The 22,337-nt window shown below is 43.7% G+C and overlaps 1 protein-coding gene across 4 annotated transcripts in view; it reads left to right on the plus strand.

The window, feature by feature from the left end:
• The window catches only part of pax7a (paired box 7a), a 58,934-nt gene that overhangs the window by 18,348 nt on the left and 18,249 nt on the right, over positions 1-22,337 (plus strand). For all 4 annotated transcript variants that reach the window (XM_079578300.1, XM_079578302.1, XM_079578301.1 and 1 more), the window contains 2 exons: positions 9,476-9,675; positions 21,588-21,753. In XM_079578300.1, the coding sequence (XP_079434426.1) occupies positions 9,476-9,675; positions 21,588-21,753 (366 nt within the window). The remainder of the gene's footprint in view (positions 1-9,475; positions 9,676-21,587; positions 21,754-22,337) is intronic.

A 22,337-nucleotide genomic window follows, 5' to 3' on the forward strand; every position in this document is an offset into this window, starting at 1 on the left:
TCACATTTTTGGTTGTTTTGACTGGTTAAGATGTTCTTGGGCATTTGTCCTAGATTATTTCACTTGTTCTGAGATGTTTCTGACTCGTTTCGATACATTTCGTCCTTATTTCAGGTCATTTTCTTTGCCAATGGGGGTAAGAAAATTGTTCTTATCTCATTGGCAATTTTACTTTCTTATTTCAAGCGAGATTTACATTAGAACTGGTCTGAAATGTCCTCAAACAAGCAAAGTAAACTCGGTCTTATCAGAAAAAGTGTCTAAATGAGTGAAAACCGCTCAAAACAAGATACATTTCCTCAATTCCAGTCATTTAAGCCAATGCTTGATATTTACTTTTTGCAGTGTGAGTTTGTACATATTCTTGGCGAAAGTATCTGCAAAGCCTTACATCTGACTTTATAAAAAAGTGAATTTAAGTTTCATAATCTAGTACCAAAGCATCATTTTTCATTTCGTGGTGATTCCTTGTTCTGTATTTTTCATCCGCTCAGTGTATGAGTCCAGTTTGTTGCCAACTACATGGACAAAGCAGGTGCAAAATTCCTGGAGTCAATCCCAGATGAATCAAACGTGTTCAAGCTCTTGCACTTGTCTAAAGTTCTTCTTAAAACTCTCCTAAGTGCCCCGAATGGCCCTGAAACTCCCCCCCCCCCCCCCCCTTCCACAGTGGTGGCGCTCGCCCCTGCCTCCTCGTCCATGAGCCTCCTCCCCTGGGCCCTCAGAAGTGTCCAGTGTGCATTCCTACAGCGCGTTCAGTAATCTTCTCTGGCTCTTTGTTGAGGAATGATTTGTTCCTGCAGGAGTTCTCGGCTCATGGCCCAGAGACGCGGCTGTTTGATTTCCTGCGCGGGGTTTTTAGGCTTTAGAGCGGAGGGACCCTGCTCCCGCTCGCGCACCCCCATGGGCTCCCCCCCGACGCTTTCGAGTGCACTCCGTTAATTTCACCGCTTTAGCTGTGACCTCAATTAGCAAAGACATTCGGGCTTGCGCGCGAGGAAACCCGGGGTAGAAAGTTCAGTCGTGGCGTCAGCTGCTACATGTCCTCTTTCACGGTGGTTCAGAACTTTGAGAAATTCACTTTATTTTTGTTTTATCTTTGAGATTGGCAAAAAGTTGTTCATTGCATAGGGTTAGGGAGATAACGGTTGCTGTGTATCTTCCAGGACTGACTCTTTTTCAGCTTCTTGTAACTTCGTTTTTCATATTTTTAGTTATTCTGTCTATCAGAGCTGGGCAATTAAACGCTAAACGTCCATTTAATTTCATCTACTGGCATTCTGAAAGGCAAATTAAGCCTTTGCATGCGTCGAAAAGGTTGCGGGGTGTGCGCTGAGGTTTGAGCAAAATTGCATATTGATGGGCGTTTTCCACAACACAACTTCAATACGCATTATGGCTGGGGAAGCAGAAAATTCAATAGTAAACAATATATTCTGTAATATCCCGGCATTGGTCGATGCATATTAGCGCAAAAAAAAAAAAAAAAAATAGTGCTCCCGCCCCGCGAAGCCCTTCACGCTCTCACAGTGCAAGCGCAGGCATGGGGAGTCAATATGTCAGCGTTTATGGATGTCCCGCGGAGCTGCACCGGCCTGTCAGGGGCCCATTCATGCTCTAATGGCCCCCTGAGGAGCTGCTCTCTCTGGGCTCAAAAGGCTGGGGGCCCCTCCGATGCCCTGTTGTTGGAGGTGAGTGTGGACGCGCTGGGCTTCATCCACATGACACCGGCCATAAAAGAGCATCGCATTCTCCATCCTCTCACTCTCTTACTCTCTCTCTCTCTCGTCCCAGCCCGCTTCAAACGCACAGAAAAGGGAAGAGGGGCTAATTGTTTGTTGTGAGAGCCAAAGATTATAGAGCCTCCCATCCCTCTGAGGGACGGTCCGCTTTCACTCCTTTTTTTTCTTCTTTTTTTTTTAGTACGCGTTTCTAAGGGCAGAAAGACAGGAGAAGAAGAAGAGTATTGGAATTTTCTTGACAAATGTAAAGCAGCTTCTGGACAGACTGGCAATAATGTCCACCGCCAATGAATGTGCGTCCAAAGATACTTCTACTACTTTAGCTATATCGAATCAAACACACACAGTACACTCACAGACACCTTTAGACATTGGCAACAATATTTTGGACTATACTGTTGCCATCGATACAAAACATGCTCCTAATGACCAGCTGAACACAGAAAATGCTACTTTTGCAGTGAGTAATCAAAGAATGCATGTGGATGAGAACCGAACCTGTTTAAATCTCAAATTCGGCTGACTTCAGTCGACATCTCCATGGAGACGAGCTGGAGACGTACCCACTCCAAACTTACAGTCATGTCTTAGGAGAGCTGAGCCCCTCACATGAGGCACTTTTCAATTATGAAATGATCTGTCACAAAATAAATGCTTGTATTTCATTTACTGGGTGAAATTCTACACGGTGTGGCTTTAAAGGTGCACTATGTAACTTTTTAGGTGAAAAAAAGACTTGATATTTGCGTGTATTTGACCTTTTAATGACTCAGTGGCGTTATGGGTGCAGCACCTTTGCGTTCCCTCACAGTGGCCTTTATGATGCCCCAGAATCTATTGTTTTTGGGGTTTCTGGCCCGTTTCTGGTACGAACCCCTAAAAACAATTGATCCTGGAGCGTCATAGTGGCCACTGTGAGGGAACACAAAGGTGCCATGCTGCACCCATAACGCCACTGAGTCATTAAAAGGTCAAATGTATGCAAATATTAAGATTTTTTTGTTTCACCTAAAATGTTGCATAGTGCACCTTTAATACCAACTTTGGGACAAACTTTCCCAGAAGAAGTACGGCAATTGCAGGGCAGCCCATAAGGGACCCATTCACGGATCTTGCGCTATAGGTCCATGGTCAGGAATAGCTGAATTTTGGATACTCAAATAACTACTCCTTGTGTTTTTTGATCGCTAATGACAAGCACTTGACAAAAAAAACATTGCTATAATCACAAAAACTTCCAATATAGTCCCGACCTTGTCCAAATATAGGCCTGACCTTGTCCAAACACAGTCCGGGCCTTTAAAGGTGAACTCAAAATGATTGTTTTTAAGATGGATGGTAAAATTTTAATATCCGCATGTAGAGTTATATATCACCATTCAGATTCAATTTCAGCTAAATGTCAGACTACATCCAGGAGAAGGTCACTGACATCCAGCGGAAAATGGTCATAAAACCAATATGCGGGAACCCGTGTGTCGACATGAGCTCTCTGTAATATTTTTGCGAGTTTTCTTATAACGGGCTATTTAAGCAGCAGCCTATTGCAGCCTCGCTCGCGCAATAAAAAAAAAAACAATCAAGTCCACAAAGTTCTGAACGTGACAGACGACAAAGAGCAACAAGAAAAAAACAAAGTAACTGTTTGGAAAAGTTGTTCCCGATGTGTGCTGATTGGGGGGGCGACTGAAAACGGCGCGCTGTACCTTTAAGAGTTTTTTTTTTTTGTCATCGCTTAGAGATAGAAACAGATTATAGAGTCGGAGAGAATTCATCTTAAACCCACTTTGTTATCAGCCGCATCTATCTTGTCTCCACATAAGGTTCCTATCTGCGCTACATCCCTGCGCAAACGCCCCAAATCACACGTCTGCCTCTCTAACCAGCCCTTTGGGATCGCACGAGCGCTAAATAGAGATGCCGCCCCGTGTTCAGAAGAAGAAGAGAGGGGAAAAAAAAAAATGCAAATTGCTTGAGTTGTTAGTTATTTGATGTCGCTGCCTCCTCCCTCTCTTAGCACCCCCCCCCCTCCTCCTCCAACCTCCTCCTCCTCCTCCTCAGCCCCTGAAACGTGTCTCCACTCCACAGCGCTGGCGATGGTGGCTTCGCAAGTGTCTACATTATGCAGGCCCCGAGCTGTAGCGACGTTGCGGAGACAGATGCATGTCAAAGATAGGAGATCTTCTATCAGGCCCCGCGTGCTTCGCTTATCGCGCGTCCCGTTTGCATAATTAGGCCTTTTGATATTCACCCTCTCGCGCTGACAAAAAGCATAATTGCGGCATCAGCCTCGACAAAAGGTAGGCGCAGAATAAACAAGTCAACACAAGAAAAGGCGGCGATGTTATTTTTGTCCCGTGGGGAGGGAAGAAGCAGCGTTTCGGGAAAAAAGGGAAATCTGCTGTCAGTCGTAGTCAACTGGTGGGACTCGCGAGGCTCGGAGGCTGGGCCCGTGAACGCGTGCAAAGGGGAGAAGGGAGAGGGGGAAAAAAAAATTGCAACCAAGAGGCCTGATTGTAATTATGCTGGAACTAATATGCTTTTCAAAATGAGCCATTATGAGCTAATGCACTGGCACTGGCAAAAGCCCCGTCTGTTTTTGTCCCCCCGTCTCTTGGAGAGTTTGCAAAAAAAATCGGATAACAGTGGATAACATTGACAGGTGATGTACACGAGCGCTGCTTTACAGACCCGTAGACCAGTATTCATGGCTGGTGTGTTGGAGGATGGAGTTAAGTCTGGCACCGCTGCACCAGCACTTTGAATAGAGAACCGAGAGACACCTGGTTGCACGCTGCCGGTCGGTGCAAGAATAAGAAGTGATAAGTCGTCGTAGTGGGCGAGGTATTAATTTCTTAACCTGACGAGCCACGACTTTATCATCCGATGAGTCTTTGGAACTTAAGTTGTCCTACATAGATTAGGCGGCACATTGGGGTTCGATGTCTGGATGGGCTTCCTCTAGGTGCTACGATTTCCCTACGATCAACCCAAAAACATGTGCAATGGGCTTTATCCTTCAGCAGGAAACTTTCTGACCAAGCTCTCGATCGGGAGATGGATTCCCAGGCGTCCCTGAGTTACTGGGTCAAATTCTGAGGCAGCGTTGCTTTGAAGCTGTGTATAAACCCATGGATAGATACCACAGATAGTTCGATTTGATTGTACATTCGACGCTTTGGGACGAAAACCAACAAATCCTCCTTTATGTGGCTAATAGGGTAATTGATCTATTAGGTGGCTTTAGAGGCAAAGCCGTTGTGGGGAATTTGTGGAGAGAGAGACCGAAAAAGTGGCGTCGAAGGCGAAGCCGATGAGGACACATTTTGCCATTTATCTGCGGGGTCAATGAGACGAGCCGCATTTAAAGAACCGAAGTCCTTAAACCTCAGGGTAACCTCTGAGCTACTACCTGCCAGTCTGGAGCGCTAAAACAAAGAGTGTGGTTTGTTGAGATTAATCTGAAGGTCTGTCGGGCCACGTCTAGTAGCTTTAAGTACCGTTCATAATGAAAAAGGGGGCACAAGCAGGGACCGACTTGACATTCAAGGCATGTCTGTCTGGCTATTGTGCTCTTCATATGGACTGACCTAAGCGTTCAAGAGTTAAAAGTGCCAATGAATCCGTGAACAACTTCTATTGTCTTCAAGCAAATCACCAATGTTCATATCCTAATCTAGTTAATGGAACCGGTTAAGTGCAACTGTAACATGGTCAAATTCGTCTGCAGGTATAGGTTTTCTATCCTTCCATCTTAGTTGCAGGTAATTGCAGGTAATTTCCACTCATGCCCGGCCTTATCTCTCCTTCTCTAACCAGACAAAGCAGTGACTTAACCCCCTTTTCCATTCTCATTTTTAATTCAAAATCAATATCCCCCCCCCCAAACCCTCGGAGGCCCCCTGAAGGAGAGTACACGGCAGTAATGGTGCCAACTGGATGGAGGATAATGAGATTGTAATTGGGAGATAAGTAAAGAACCTTGGCCGTGAGCGCTTCATCGATATACCCCCGCACCTCTGGATGGAATTACACCTCCACCATTATGCAGGGTTTTAATTAGGCCCCGCAAGTGATTGGCCATTCAAGCCTACGGAGGCCCCCAAAGTCAAACTCATTCATATTATGTACTACACAATTACTATTTGGCCTGTAACTGCGGCGCAATGAGCATTAGCGCGCGGTGATCTCACGGGTCAAGCTCTTTGCAAAATGTTGTATAATTCCCTTGATTATTTGACGAATTAGAGGGAGCGTCTGGGGAGAGGGGCCTGCCTGCTTAAAACGGCTGTCTCTCTGTGCCCTTGGCCTGTGCGAGCCATGCAAAACCGTTTGGTACAAAACAGTAGGAAAAAAATTCTCTGCTGCATCTGGAATGATTCTCGTTTTGACTCCTCTAGCTTAGCACACTAGCAGAAGTGCCTCATAGCTGGTGCAAATCAATGACTTCCTCTTTAAAGGCAGTGTTCAAGAACTGCTCCACTCGGACGTGCACCGAGCCACACTTCAAATGGTCCATTACAGCTGGCATGTGTTTTTACATATTTCCTATTTCTTTCCTCACCTCCAGTTCACGGCATATAGATGGGTTTTATATGAGCTTTACATCACACTCCTGACCTGTTTGCCCTTTTTCGCCGCCATTTTCCATTTCCCTTGGCTCATCACGGGCACTGCTGTTGACCTTGTGCTTGGGAGGCTTGTACCGGGGACATGTGTTGGCTCAATGGGGCTTAGCCGGGAGCAGCAGTGCGGTCTTTTGTCTATGGAGCTTTATCAGTCATTAGCTTGATAGCATGTTAATTGTGACATGTTGGTTTGCTTGTAAGGTGACTGGTAGTGCCGTCTGACATGCTTGTATAGACGATATAGCCATATGGTGTCATTATAAAAGCAGAAGTGTTCATCAAGCAAACGGGTGATAGACAACGGTTTGTTTCCGACGCATCTGACTCGAGTACCTGATGTGCAAGAACTGGTTGGGGAACTCACTCATCCTCTTTCCTTGTTGTTGTTAATTAACTATATATTATCCCAGCAGCTATAGGCCTTAAACTGTGGCAATTTGCTCTAACATGCATTGACGAACGGCTGTTAACATAGTCTATGGGTGTTGGATTTACAATAACATGGAAGACATGCGGACATTATGTAGAAAGATAGAGTACTAACCACCCTTATGTTAACAATTTGAGACACAGTCATTTGCTTCCCTGTCTCGCATGTTACCCTGAAAGACATAAATGCACAAGACACAGTAGGCCATATTGTAGAGTTAGCACCTCACTCGTCTAAAGAAAACATTTTGCCGCACGCTTTGTTGTCTCGGCGGCTGCCCCTTGTGTCTGGTGTCTCCCCACAGGACAGGGGTGACTTTGGAAAGTGATCCTTGCACACCAAGGGACCAGTCTCAAGTGTCGTCATGGCGTGTTACCGTTCCAATGGCTATACCACGTCATGAAAACCAACAAAGGGATATGTGTTGTATGTACATATTCAACTTTGTATGTTCAAGGGTGTTCTGCAGCTCCGCGCGAGCCGCGCTTCAAGAATCAATCTTTATTAAAAAAGGATAAGACTGAAGAATTGATTTAATGAATGCGGCCTCATGTCCTGCAGCCACATGTAATCCTCGGAGAACCATCGAGCTGCAGCACAGGGGGACACAAACGTTGGTGGAAGACTGCTGGAGTGGCCTGTAATGATAGTCTCCATATAATCCCATAATTCCTTGTTTAATTAAACTCTGGAGCTGGCCTTGAGACGCTGCCAGCTCTGTTGCTCTTTTGTTCTCACACTTGTTATTTGGAGGCTAGGTTGGAGTATTCTTTTGTCCACTCGTGTTGAAGGATTGGACTGGAATGGGCTATAAACAGCGATCAGTGACAATGAATGCGATGGTAGGGAGCAGAGTCATTCAGGTAGAAGTATTATAGTTCCCATTCAAATCTCCTCTTACACCCGCTGCTTCTCCTTCTTCTATATCTCGCTTTCTTTCGGTGCTCCCACACTTTCTGGACTGTTCATGATGCAATCCAACTCAGCCCGAGGCGACGCTGGCACATCACGGCGCCTTGTCAATGTCTCAATGAGGAAATTATGAAAATATGAATTTTATGACATGAATTGAAAAGGGCCATGTAGTTTGAATAGACATGCAGAGGAGGTTAAAATGATGCAATTTTCTAAATTCAGTTATAATGGTAATGCGCATTTGCTGTCAAAAATTTCCCTGTCGGCCTGGATTGTACCGCTTTGTGCTGTATCTCTGTTCCTCGAGCAAAAACTCAGCGCGGTTGAATGCCTAAAAAGTAACGTGGAATATGCGCTAATTCATTTAATGACAGCAGATGGATACACCAGGGACTGAGGGCTTTGCAGTGATATTGTGTTCTTTCTGATGCTCTTTGGCTCTGGCAGTGTTTGAGCGCTGTGCCCTGGGCCAATGGGAGAGAAAGGCAGGGTGAAGAGCAGCAAGGTGGCCCGCGCAGATTAACCCCTCTCTCTGCTCCACAGCTCCCTCAGCCCCAGGACGGCCCCAGCCTCGGGGGCCCCCTCTCAGACAGGGATTGTATATCAGGCTTCTTATACTAAATAAATATCCACAGATTAAGATAATATTCTCCCTCTGTATATTGACGAAAGGGCCGCTGTCACTTCAATCCTCTGTGTTGCCCGTCTCGCTTTCTTCTCTCGCAGGACGGCGCCGCCGAATGCACTATTGCACGATTTAGGCCCTGGTTACATGTACACAGATATTTTCATAAACACCTTTTCTCTGGGCATTTGTGCTTTCATGTTTTAAAGCCACAAAACAAAGAGTGCAAACAGAGATAAAGGAAGTTGACCGCTCAAGGAGAAAGAAAAAGTCTCCAACCTCGGGATGCAGAAGCAAAGATGAACAAACGTGGGCCTCTTATGACTGAGATAAAAGCATCGGCATGTATTAGCTCTGTCATATAGTAAGGAGGCTGTGGAGAAACTATTGATAAGACACTGCCTTACAATGAAACTCGGAAATAGATACATCAGCAATGATGCACTGATGTAATAATAGTTTCAGGACTACTAGCCAAGCCAATGCATGAATATGTTGAAGCCATGTTTGTGTGCTTTGTGTAAAGCCTGAGATAGATACAATTAAAACATGTATTAAGTTGATTACAGACAGTCAAAAGACTTCATTTCATTACATTAGAAGAATAGTAAATGTTGTCCTGTCAATGTGTTACTTAAGTGAAAGTAGTCAAGTCAAAGTGAAGGTCAGGTTTATTTCGGATCATTTAGAGTCATTACTGCCCCAAAGTGCTGTACAGGTTCAAAGTGCACAGTCCTTGGACAAACCTTCTTCCTTTGTGAGTCAGTGGTAGTAAGAGTGTAAATGCACTCTGCCACTTACTGTTCTGTACAGTTTATCGTAAGTCGTCAAACTGGACAAAACAGCTTTGCCAAATTTCTCCTTTTTAAATAAGGGACGTGTACAGAAATGTATTGAAGTATCTTTCAAATGTGAAAATATGGAGTAAAAATATCAAAGACAACTCAAATGATGCGGATTCTTTAAATCTGTGTGAACTGTACTTTGTTACTGACCACCATGTGATTCAATACGAGCTGTGATAACAGTGTTTGGCCAGTACTGTTGGAAAAGCAAAAGCCAGTGAGCGAGTGAACATCAAACCCGTGGCACCTTCGCCGACTGCAAAACTCACTGTTTTTGCGTTTCTCGTCAGGTAACCGCACAGACGAGGGCTCGGACGTGGACTCTGAGCCGGACCTGCCGCTGAAGAGGAAGCAGAGGCGCAGTCGCACCACCTTCACCGCCGAGCAGCTGGAGGAGCTGGAGAAGGCCTTCGAACGCACCCACTACCCCGACATCTACACCCGCGAGGAGCTGGCTCAGAGGACCAAGCTCACCGAGGCCAGGGTCCAGGTAAGACAACACGGTTTGTTTATAAAATTCTCGAACGATCCAGGTTTGGGTTGCTATGTTACCTTACTCCTGCTGCTATATTATTTCTTGCCAATGCTTTAATTCATAGACTCACATGGAAGTCACTGTCACAGCCTTACATCCTATTCTGCATACAGTTGACGAAACTCACAACATGCGTAGAGTTATGATGGAAACAACACACTACAGATTTTCAAGAAGACTCAAAATAGAAGAAGAGTCTTGTTCAAATTGCACATTTCTGTTCTGGATGCACAAGCGCTTGCAATATTCTGGGGTTTGCTGTTGCTCTTCTGAAGTCTTTGAAACTTCAAACAACCCTTTCTTGGACCAGCGTCCGCATCCCGTGAGTAAACATGTTTCCATTACACTTTAAGTGGCCCGACAGAACGGTCCATCTTCTCGCCTCCTTTAAACCATGTCTGACATCGGGAGTGACAGGCGCTTGTACCGGAGCGGGGCTCGCTCTGTACAGTAGAGTTATAGCAACAGCTGTTCTCTTCGCGGGACAGAGGGGAGTAAAAAAAAAAAAAAAAAAACACAACGCATTCCTGATGGATTTCTCATTTCGGCCTTCAGCCAGGATCTCATGCCCGGCACTTTCAAGCTGGCCGCCGCTTGTAAAACCCTCCACATATCACACAGGGTTCCTCATCGTCTCCCGGGACCCCATACCACCGACAACAACATTAATCAATCAGACGCTAGTAAAAAAAAAACGACTGGGGTTTGGGGCACCCCTCTCCTCTTACCACATCATTCAAACTCAAACCCCCCCTCCCTCGCCTCTCTTCGGAGTCCTTACCGCATGCTAAGTGTTCATCACAGCGCAAACATGCAGTTGGGATATAACCGATTCCACACATGTCTTTGTCCATCTCGAAGCCTCTGAGGATGTCCTGTCCGAGAGCAGCAGGCTACTCACTGGACATAAAACGGGCGCGACTCCATTTAAATGACTATTAAGATAACATTTAAGTTGTAGTAAGGTGTAGAAGAAAAGACAATCTCTCTGCTGCAAAAAGTATTTAACTAGATCAGTATAAACATCTCAATTTGAGCATAATAATCCAAATTTTAAGTGGTTTTGACTAGTTAAGAGGTTCTTGGGCATTTGTCCTGGATTATTTCACTTGTTCTGAGATGTTTCTGACTCGTTTCGATACATTTCGTCCTTATTTCAGGTCATTTTCTTTGCCAATGGGGTAAGAAAATTGGTCTTATCGTCATTGGCAATTTTACTTTCTTATTTCAAGCGAGATTTACATTAGAACTGGTCTGAAATGTCCTCAAACAAGCAAAGTAAACTTGGTCTGATCAAGAAAAGTGTCTAAATGAGTGAAAACCGCTCAAAACAAGATACATTTCCTCAATTCAAGTCATTTAAGCCAATGCTTGATATTTTCTTTTTGTAGTGTGCGGTTGCAATTGATCCGAATAGGGGATACCAGTAAGAACAATGTCGCAGCTAAATGTGTGCAAAAGTTTGTGACCACTCTAGTATATATAAAGTTTCTCATTTAGCATATTTTTTTGCCAACGCCAAAAAAAGCCTTCCCAACAGTTCAGTCCAAACCTTTATTAGCACCCATTTATTTTGAGAGGATGAGGCATCTTCCCGAGACAAGCTCCTAACTGAAGAAATAGCGGTGTCTCCTGTCTTTTGCAGCTCGATAATGGACTTAAATGATGTCATGTGCAAACCTGAGGAATTCAAGTCACGGCTATAATTTGTTAATGCTGTTATGCCCGTAATCTGATTTGGGAAGGCTTTGAAACTCTCAAAAAGGTCAACCAAAACTTAATTTTTGAGAGAGAAAAGGGCTGTAAATAACGAGACTATGCTTTCGCCAAGATAAATAATTCTCAGCTACAGTTTGATGAGCCACCGTATAAGTGGAGCATGCAGTCATCACTGGCTCGGATAGAGGTTGCATTGTGTTATTCGCAATCGTTGGTAACGCTAGATAATACATTTTTAGCGATAGTTTGGTGAATGGAGAACTTCTAAATCTTGCCTTTGCGTATTTGAGGAGTCCTAAATCGCAATCTTAGACAGTATTACTTATTGCACTATTACGAGAGGTCAGTGTCAATTGAAATGTGGCCACACAGAATGAAATCTTATTCATAATTGTGTGTAAAAAAAAATCAGCGTTCTATTAAGCTCATAGTATTTGTGTGGCGAGAGTGGGAATGTCCACCAGCTGGACCAGAGCAGTGCCCAAACGTCCCATTTCGGGGCAGGGGGATCGGACACCCTTTGGCCCGAGAGCAAAGCCTCTCCGCAACAGCTGCAATGACGCATCCTCCAGATGTCCTTCATGGGGAGCAGGGGTTTCGGAGAGGAGAGGAGAGGGCCCGGGACAGGCAAGGAGGCGTCCAGGGGTCCCGCAAAACCATATTTCACCTCACATTTGGGGGTCCACCGTCATGGTCCAAATGTTTAAACGCTGGTCATTAAACACGGCGATAATGTGGGAAGACTTCTTCGGTTATGGAGCAAAGGAGCTTGAGAAGGAATCTGGAGTCTGATGTTTTGGATAGCTAGCTGGAAGCAGTGTTTGTACTTGCAGTAGCTGAAGTAAGGTGCGAGTTGAGATGGTAGCCTTGTGCCGTAGGTGCGTAAAAGCCCTCCCCACCCCTCTGTGCAGCCGTCCCGTGCAGTAAATCACACTGCCTGTCGTCTTGTGTTTGGTTTAGCGCCGACTCGGAACCTAAACTCACAAACACCTCCACCGTTTCCTCTGCGCACTCCCCGGCTGCCATTTTGAGACCCCTTCCCCATCCGTCTTCATGAGCACCACCTATAAGGACACTCTACCCGGAGCAGCTACGGCTTTCACTCCCCCCACCCGATGGTTTTATCAGCGGCGATGACAAATACTGGGATCTGATCTGTATCTTCACAATTAGTTCCAGACGTTCTCTGTGGGAGTCCGAGCAGCCACCTTTAGTTTATCTGCGCAGCGGCTTGTGGGCGATACCGTTCACCTGATAAGCTCACGGTTGGCGCGTGCAATAGATGAGTCGATATCGTCTCTCCATAGTCGGAAGACAAGACGAGGCTTCGATTGACAAGGCAGAAGTTCTGTTGGTGAACTTTTGCTACATGACACTCAGCATGCTCCTTCACCGGACAGTCCTGTGTGTAAACAACTGGTCAAAAACAGCTTTTGCTTTTCAGATGTTATTGTGGTCTTTTGATGTGGTGTTGGCACGTTTTGGTCTGGTGGTGATAAGTTCAATGTCCCACAGTTTGCCAGAGGGGTGCCCTGTCCCAAGCACAGATAAATGTGAGGGTAGAATCAAGGAGGGCACACTACAAAAAGCAAATATCAAGCATTGGCTTAAATGACTTGAATTGAGGAAATGTATCTTGTTTTGAGCGGTTTTCACTCATTTAGACACTTTTCCTGATCGGACCAAGTTTACTTTGCTTGTTTGAGGACATTTCAGACCAGTTCTAGGGTAAATCTCGCTTGAAATAAGAAAGTAAAATTGCCAATGAGATAAGACCAATTTTCTTACCCCATTGGCAAAGAAGATTACCTGAAATAAGGACGAAATGTATCGAAACGAGTCAGAAACATCTCAGAAACATCTCAGAAACATCTCAGAACAAGTGAAATAATCTAGGACAAATGCCCAAGAACTTCTTAACAAGTCAAAACAACTAAAATTTGGATTATTATGCTCAAATTGAGATGTTTATACGGATCTAGTTAATTACTTTTTGCAGTGCATCAGATATTTTCAAGACATTGCATGAAAATGATTGGCTTTGGCAAGAAAGAAGTCAACACCTGCTTGTGTTTGTGGCTTAAGTTTGATTTATTTTGGTGGAGAGAAAAAATCTGTTTCAACGAGTACTAATTCATCTGTTTCTGATATTTCTGACATTAGCTAGAGCAGTGGTTCTCAACCTGGGGGGACAAATTTGGGGGGTCGCCAGATCATTTAGATAAAATATACATATTTTCATTAGCATATAATCTATTGTTTTATTGTAGCATGTGTTTGCTCTTTTACCAGAGTGCCATTGTTTGATTGTAGTTTGATGAATTTTATTTCAGCCATTTGTTTTTTTCTTTGTTTTTTTAAGAATGATGTCGGCTAATGTTCCTATTTTTCACGTTGTGACTCGGGCGGGGGGGTCACGAACCCCTTTACCTGTTATAATGGGGGTCGCGGCTCCAAAAGGTTGAGAACCACTGAGCTAGAGGGCAGCACTTTGGACATTATGCAATTAGCTCGCAATTTCAGTGGTGGCCATTAGCACATTGCTACTTAAGTAACACCCCAGTAATATAGCAATGTAGAATTCAGTTAAATCCACATTTTAAAACAAGACCCTATATGTAGAATGAAGCATTTTAAACCATTTGACGTCACTACTAGAGACTCGGGCGTCATTTGCTGCTGGATTTGCACATGGAGTAATCCAGGTGGTGGCACACACCTCACCGGTCCGCTCGCTTTCTCTAAATCAGATCTGATAAATGAACCAAATTACATCGGGCTCTATTTAGCCTGAAGTTTATGAAGTCTGACTCCTGGACGCTCATCACCGCAGCCCGCCCGCCCGCCCGCCGTCTCCTCTCGCTCTGCCAAATCCGCCGCATAGATCCTCTTTCATTACCAATAAACATTCTGCATGTAGCTATTATAGCCACTGGAATCTAATAAGGTATAAGCATTGGTTTTTTCACGAGGCATGAAATCAATTGGGTGAAAAGTTTCTCTCTCTTCATCTGAGTCGCGCGCGGCCCTGTTGATGCGTAGATGACGGGGGGGGGGGACTCGATAGTAGACTGGGGAAGAGAGGGAAGAGAGCACGTTCCTCGGAATGGCCTATTTTGTGAACCTCGCGCATGCAAACACACTGGTGATAATAGTTTGAAAGCCAGTTTGTAAGAAAGCTGCTCAGAAAATAATCCAATAGGGCGGTATAAGTATAATTTCCTGATATCTGTCAAGTACTAGCGGCAAAGAGAGAGAGAGAGAGAGCGGGAATCACAATGACGACTGAACCCAAAAGGCAGCTGCATCCCCTGTGTGCCGGTTTGTGTCGTTTTTTATAAAGGAATAAATAGGATTTGTGTAGAAATTGTTGCTGCCGCGTAAGAGTGAATGTTCTAACAGTTTTCTTATTATTAGAATTTAAATGACTTTCGGTACTGTGCCTTCTGTACCACTGATACTTATCAAACTAATCCCACTCTCCTCAAATTCACACTCCTAGCTACTTTAATTAGCATAGTGCCAGTCTCGGAGGCAGGCAGAGGGAGAGGAGAGAGAGGAGGAGGAGGTGATGGAGAGAGAGAGAGAGAGAGAGAGAGGCAGTGGGGGTTGCTGGTTTGCGTGGTATAGGAAAAGGATTTGCGCGTTGAAGGCTTCTTGCATCACCCCTATGTGTTTTCCGTGGATATGGAGTCAGCAAGCAGGCACATTTTGTTTTGTCATTATCTCGTCGTCCCGTATTCATCTAGCAAATGTTGCAAATTGGCTCCAAAAAGGCGTCACACGTTACATATTGAGGACTTCTCTTCTCGTCCTCATTCATGGGGGGGGGATTGTCTTTGAGGAGAGGTTTCTGAAAATATGCAACGAGGTTTAGGCCGCGTCACATCAGGCGACAATGGTCGGATGGAGTGGGAATTATCGTTGATCTGCGATAAGGCGACGCGAGATGCCGTTTGATCGCTGGAAATGAGTGCTTTTGGAGTTAAGGGTGTAGGAAAAACAATGGGGGCCGACATGATGCAAGCGGCATGAAGCAACGCGGTGCCACGGAGCGCCGCCCGAGACCGCCGTTATCCAATTAGGCATTTGAGGGTTTATTTTGCGGCTCCACTACCTCCAAAATGGGCTGCACCTTCCCACCCACAGTCATTTCCTTCTTGCAACTTTGATCTCAGAACTCTCCAAGAACTTTACTTTGGATTTTTGTACTTTCTTTGATCTTAAAATTCCATTGACACTTTTCATGTGAATTGTTTCCCTCCTACACTACAAAAAGTAAATATCAAGCATTGTCTTAAATGACTTGAATTGAGGAAATATATCTTGTTTTGAGCGTTTTAGACATTTTTCCTGATCGGACCAAGTTTACTTTGCTTGTTTGAGGACATTTCAGACCAGTTCTAATGTAAATCTCGCTTGAAATAAGAAAGTAAAATTGCCAATGAGATAAGACCAATTTTCTTACCCCATTGGCAAAGAAAATGACCTGAAATAAGGACGAAATGTATCGAAACGAGTCAGAAACATCTCAGAACAAGTGAAATAATCTAGGAAAAACGCCCAAGAACAATTTACCTAGTCAAAACAACTAAAATTTGAATTATTATGCTCACATTGAGATGTTTATACTGATCTAGTTAATTACTTTTTGCAGTGTAAAATGTAATTCTAGGGTTAAATGCTGTATATCTGATCAATTTCCTTTTCCCGCAGATCTTTATAATTCACATAAGCACCTTGAAGTGTTGTTTCATTCATTTATATATTCAGGATGTTACCTGAAAGGGGTATTTCATCAATATTTAATTAAAAGGGACTAAACAGTGTAACACATGTCCTAATGTGTAGAATGAGCTTAGACCTGTTCACCACAACTGCCTCTAAAATCCTCATGCACGAGCTTAATATAGAAGCTGCAGTTACGTGCAAGACCTGAGGTGGCAGTAGTGAGTATAAAATGACTAACTTGCATCTAGTCCCATTAAAGTTTCTACCATATTCCAACAGTCGACCTCGTATCTTAAATCTGTTTTTTGATGGTGATGTAAAAATGGAAAGATATTTTTTTGGAGCCTCAAACCATGTTTTACCATCGTCCCCTTAGAGATTTAGCTTCCCTTCGCTCAGTGTTCTGTTCTCCTTTTCACGTTGGTCATTACTTCTTACTCTAACACATCTGTCCTCCACAATATTAAGGCCCACATTTCCTCCATTTCCTTCCTGCAGGGGGCGGTCCAGCTCAAATTCAAACCACACCATGTCAATCTCTCGCTCCTTATTGACTTTTCTTATACAACAACATTTCAAATGCGGATCTATCCAAATGAATGCTTTTACGGCTCAATTATGAATGATATGTTCACTGTAATATTTTTGAAATGTCCTTTTTCCATCTCGCTCTAAAGCTGCCGCCCACCCCCCACCTTTTCCTCCAAAACTTAGTCCCACAGTTGTAGACGCAGAGAAACCTTTTAGTCCGTGAACGCGGCGACTGGAGAGAGTGAATTGGGTGACACACTTCTTGTAGGTAGACAGAGCAGCTATCGGCCTGACTCTCTGTACTGCAGGAGAATTAAATCGGATTGTGGAGAGGAGCGGTCCAAGGTGACTTTGTGATCAGGTTCCAGCGCGCAGCCTCAAATCCCAAGCTCCAGGCCATGTGTGGTGCTTATACTCCAAAAGAGAGAGAGAGAGGGAGAGAGAGGGGGGAGAGAGCTGTATGAAAAAGGGTGAGGACGTATAGCGACACTGGTATCCCAATGCAGCTTTTGTATCAGCTTCAATAAAGACCGCTGCATCGTTGTTACTTGGTGCTGTTCATTGAATTTAAGGGGAGACACTACAGGCAAAACTCAATTTTTTCAGTTTTCAGGTTTTGGGCCAAATTGGTCTCTGAACATATAAGCTTTCGCCCGGAAACAGAAAATATGCCTAATCTTCACAAAAACATGTTTAAATATTGCGCTGATTCAATGTTCCCCCATAGACTTATATGGGAGAATGCAATTTCAAGGCCCTTTTTCTCAAAACACACATTTCTGTCATTGTGGCGCCACTATGTCCACGTCAGTCGGACCTAAAGACTTCAAATCTTCCAGCCTTGGACTGAACAATATTTGGAAGATTTTTTCAGAGGGATTTTTTATTATTTAATCCCTTAAGCCCCATTTATTGAGTTTGGAATGTCAAAAAATAAGGCGAAAATTACATTTTTACAATTTTTCCCACTAAAAAACAGCTTATTTTAAAACTAAACAAGAAATCCAAAATCCCCTCTGAAAACGTCTTGGCAACTCATTCATCAATAAAATGAAAACATATTTCCAGATTTTGTCGCCGAAAAGGTGGGAAATTTGGGGCATTTTTGGGCATAAAACACCTTGTTCTTATATGAAAAGATAAAATGACAGAAAACTTGCAATGTATTTTTTTCTCACATTTATGCCAGTGATCTACAGCAAAAGTTTCAAATTGATATCTGTAAATATACATTTCTTCCCTATTCACCTGCAGTGTCTCGCCTTAAAAACAAACCGAAGTGATTTCATTATTTAGTTTGGTTTTCTGCATTGATGCAAACTAAGAACTAGCAAAAACACTGTCAAAAGTAAAAGATAACAACACATCTGTATTTCGGATAATACCTTTACTTTAAAATATGAAGCCAAGAAAAGTCAGTTGAAAACATTGACGCGATAACTTGTTGGCCGTGTTGGGTCCCCCCCCCCTGAGGCCTCAGTGACAAACGGGGAAGGAAGTCAATGGAGATGAAAGGCGGCGTGGGGTGAGTGGCTGAGGTCGGAGGTGAAGTGGCGTTGCGGGACGGGGGGACGTTTAGAGGAAAGGGGACGTGCCCGTGTGCCCCTCCCCTGAGCAGGCAGCTGTTTGTCTGGCCCCAGGAGGAGCCCAGCGGAGCTCAGAGCACGCTCCACTACGTCCCAATGGCCCGAGTTTTACTGGTGCCACACACCGCATTTGTTTCGCACTAAGTGTCGCGGGGTCTTTAGGAGCGATCAGCCGCCGCATAAAGAGCCCCTGTTGGTTTTTAACTTGTGTAATTGAGGTTTTCCTGCTACTACTCCCGCTGCATCTTCTTTAACCTTCACTGCATCCGCTCAGCCATTCGCTCGGCGTGCTCGAACCTTCCACAACTTGCAGAATTCCTGAACCTCATGATAGCGTTAGCCTTAGCTTTAAGATCATGAAACACATTATCTTAGTGCTCGGGCTAATGCTAATCTTTATTATTCACTGGTTGCCTTTTTTTCCTAGGATTTTCAACTTCTTTCAGCTCTTTTTCAATTGATACTCAAAGTGTTACTTTTTCACGGAACTGACTTTTTGTTCAAACTCTCCAGCCTTTTCGATGCAGCTTCTTTCACCTGTTTTCCACAAAAGTTTTGGCGTTTTTTGGGGGTTTTCCTCGCCTGATCCCGTCGAGCCCAAACTTCCCTTCATTCTTCTCTTCAGCGAAAAGTCAAAGTTGCTCTTTTCGAAACCGCATTGCAAACACCGTATTCAAATTGAGATCTCCCTTCTTCTTCTTTTTTTTTTTTTTTACCAGTTTATGTTTGTGCTCCTAAAAAGAGTCTACAGCCCGAGAGCAGTGAGCGAGCGGTGTAAGTCCTCTCTCAAAGTCTCTCCACCCCAAAAGGAACTGCTTAGTAGGGACGCCCCTGGCCTTTGTCCGCTCTCCTCTGTGGCGTATGGAGCAGCCTTTGTGCCCCCCTTTCAAGTGCGCTCACAATGGCCCGGCCACAACGGTAGATGAACTGCGCTGACAGTGTATTAAACTCTGATGAATTGGCTGTGCGAGCCATAGATCAATGTCCCTCAACCCCTTCTGCACACAGCCGGGCCCGGGCCTTGTCCGCGTCTATAAAGGGGAACAGGTTGCTGGCGTCTTTTCAAAAAAACTGCCTGATTATATTTGTGTTTTGTTGAAGCTTGAAGCCTTTTTAAAATGTGTAAATCTTCTGCCAGTTTCTAAAGAAGTCCAGCTCGCCTGCCTCTCCCCCCTTGGTGTCGGGGCGTTTTGTGCTTGAGTGTCTTTGCTGCTGTTCATTTTGCGGGTTTATAGACTCAAGGAGTTGACTTTGAAGTTAAATGGTTTGATTTAAGTGACTATTTAGATCCGAAAAGACTGAATCGCTTTGAAAATCTCTTTCGGTTTGGTCATTTCAGAAAGCTAAACAATCGGACTAAGTGGATTTGGCAGCGTCATTAACATAACGCATGTAAAAACAAAACAAAATAACTTTAATCTCCAAAAATACAAAAACTATTTTCAGGCACTGGAAATCTGGAAGTCGGGAAATCAATGCACATTCAGGAGGCAAGATTTTCTGAGCAACTTTGGAACAGAATAGGCAACGCAAAGAAATCATAGAAATGCCGTCAGTTATATGAGCCTGTTCCTACAAATCCCTACATTTTGTTGGCCATCAATTCCCGGGGCTGTTTAAATTGAGCATTTTATTCCCATTCAAATGAATTGGGAAAAAGACTATGAAAGTATGGTGCGGTTTTGTCCGTTTCATGGCATTTATATAATTTCTGTGTTGTTGTTTTTTTATTAACATCTTGTAAGACGGCGTTTAGTGGCCATTGGTTGTGTGTCTGATCCCACATAAAGCAGAAACGTGACTGCATTTGATTGATCATTTTAGCGTAGCACTTTTATACAAACGGCAAAGTAAAATCTCAAAAGGTCTGTACATTCATGAATGTGACAACAGCTGAAAACATCTGGGTCGTTCATTTGCGATGTTTGATAATGAGTTCAGTAAAGGAGTTTGGCTAATGCTAACAGCTAGGCCTGTATGCTAACGGACCGGCCGACTAGCTAATGTTCTATGAGGTAATGACTGTTTTCTGTGCTTTATTCCTATGATTTGAAAACTTTACTTAGGATGTAAATACTAAGACTTCTGTGTTTATAACTGGAAGCTAGCTAGCTAAAGGCTAACGTTAATTTAGCGCTAACAAATGGTTATATAGCACCACAATCTGGACAATTTTTTACAAAACACACTTGGCTTGACATTTATTTCCTTTATTTTCTGTATGGAAAAAAATATATAATGTATTATTAATCTATTAATTAAATGTATTTTTAATTACAATATTAGCAGGAAGTAGGCGGGTCTTCTCCCAGCACTGGCCAACAGGAATCAGAAGAATCAGAATCAGAATCGTTTTTTATTGCCATTGCTTGCAAACAGGTTCACAAACTAGGAATTTTTCTTGGTGCAATATTAAACATAAAAAAACATATAACACAGAGTTTAGAGTATAAACTTAAAACTATAAGGCTTTAGGGGCATGCATAAGAATATTATATTACAGTGAGACAAAAAGATCCCATCCACAGAGCCTGTTGACAGGATTTCACCCAGAAGCCTTTCATTTGCAACAACTCGTTTGCTTAAAAACAGCATGGAGGATTTGTCGGCATCAACATAAACACCTGTGCTTGAGGCCCCGCCCGCCCCGACACCGCGCGGTAGCTTGTCAAACACACTTGTGAACTGCGCTGTGTGATGGGGGGGCTAAAGAGCTAACCCTGACCTCTAAATGACTTGTTTCTCTGGAGAGGGCTTAGGGCAGTCTGTTTACACACACCAGTGCTCCCTGCACGGCCCCATAGGAACACTTGTGCTACACCACATGCACTAACACTGGGAGATTGATGACAGGTGCCACTGACCAGCACGGACGTGGGAACGCGCTTTAGAAAGGATGAGGGAGAAGAGGAGGTTAAGTTATCATAGATTCTACATTGGATGGGGGTTTGAAGGTACATAGCATGTGACCCATCGTTTAACCAAGTCCTCAGGTAACAGGCAACAGTGGGTAAACACAGTGCAGCATGTTTTGAGCCTTGAGTCTTGAACTACACAAACTAAATGACAGCACCAGCCACATGTTGTTACTTTAGGCTCGCGCCGACGACATGCAGGAGGAAAAAAATGGTAGCACATTCCTTTACAGCTAAATTGCAACCAAACACTGCACTTGATGAATAGTGCAAAGGGTTTATTACTAACAACAGACCTAATGGTATTTTCTGACTAATAATTATCTCTCGTTCAGTGTTGTTTAAAATGAACAATGAAACTAACTTTGCTCCCCTGTCTTGTCAGGTGTGGTTCAGCAACCGACGTGCCCGATGGCGTAAACAGGCTGGGGCCAATCAGCTCGCAGCGTTCAACCACCTGCTTCCTGGAGGCTTCCCCCCAACCGGGATGCCCACTCTGCCCACATACCAGCTCCCCGAGTCCAGCTACCCCGGCGCCACACTATCACAGGGTAAAAAAAAAAAAAAAGGAACATCATCACAGAATAAAAAATCAGTAAAAGAGAGTAATAGTAGAACAGACTTACCACTGTCCACTATATACATAATCTAATAGAATCGAGATTAAATTACTGCATTATTTATGGTATGCCATCCATATTTTGTAAATGAAGTTAACAGAATTATAGATGTTTGGAACTTGCTGTACAAGTTGCTGTACATTCATGGAAGCACTTTAGCTATTCAAATTTGTGCACTATTAACTTTGTTTGGCAATTTAACATTTAACACACTTTGGAATGATAATAGTTTGATGTGTTTAATCTAGAAAGCAGTTTGAATTATTTGTTGAATCATTGCAATTGCATGACTTGGCATCTTTGAGCTGTACAAATAGATTTTTCGCCACTTAGTCAAACTCCATTATTAAGATTAGTATCAATATCACTTTCATAGGCTTTATAGGCTACTCCTTTCTACCCATTTGTTGGTCTGCTCAGGGTCCAGTAACACTCGTGACATCATCAGGAATACTTAAGGCGAGACACTGCAGGCGAATAGGGGAAAAAATGTACATTTACATATCAATTTGAAA

This window comes from Gobius niger (genome assembly GCF_951799975.1).
Source record: "Gobius niger genome assembly, chromosome: 20".
Classification (NCBI taxonomy): domain Eukaryota; kingdom Metazoa; phylum Chordata; class Actinopteri; order Gobiiformes; family Gobiidae; genus Gobius; species Gobius niger.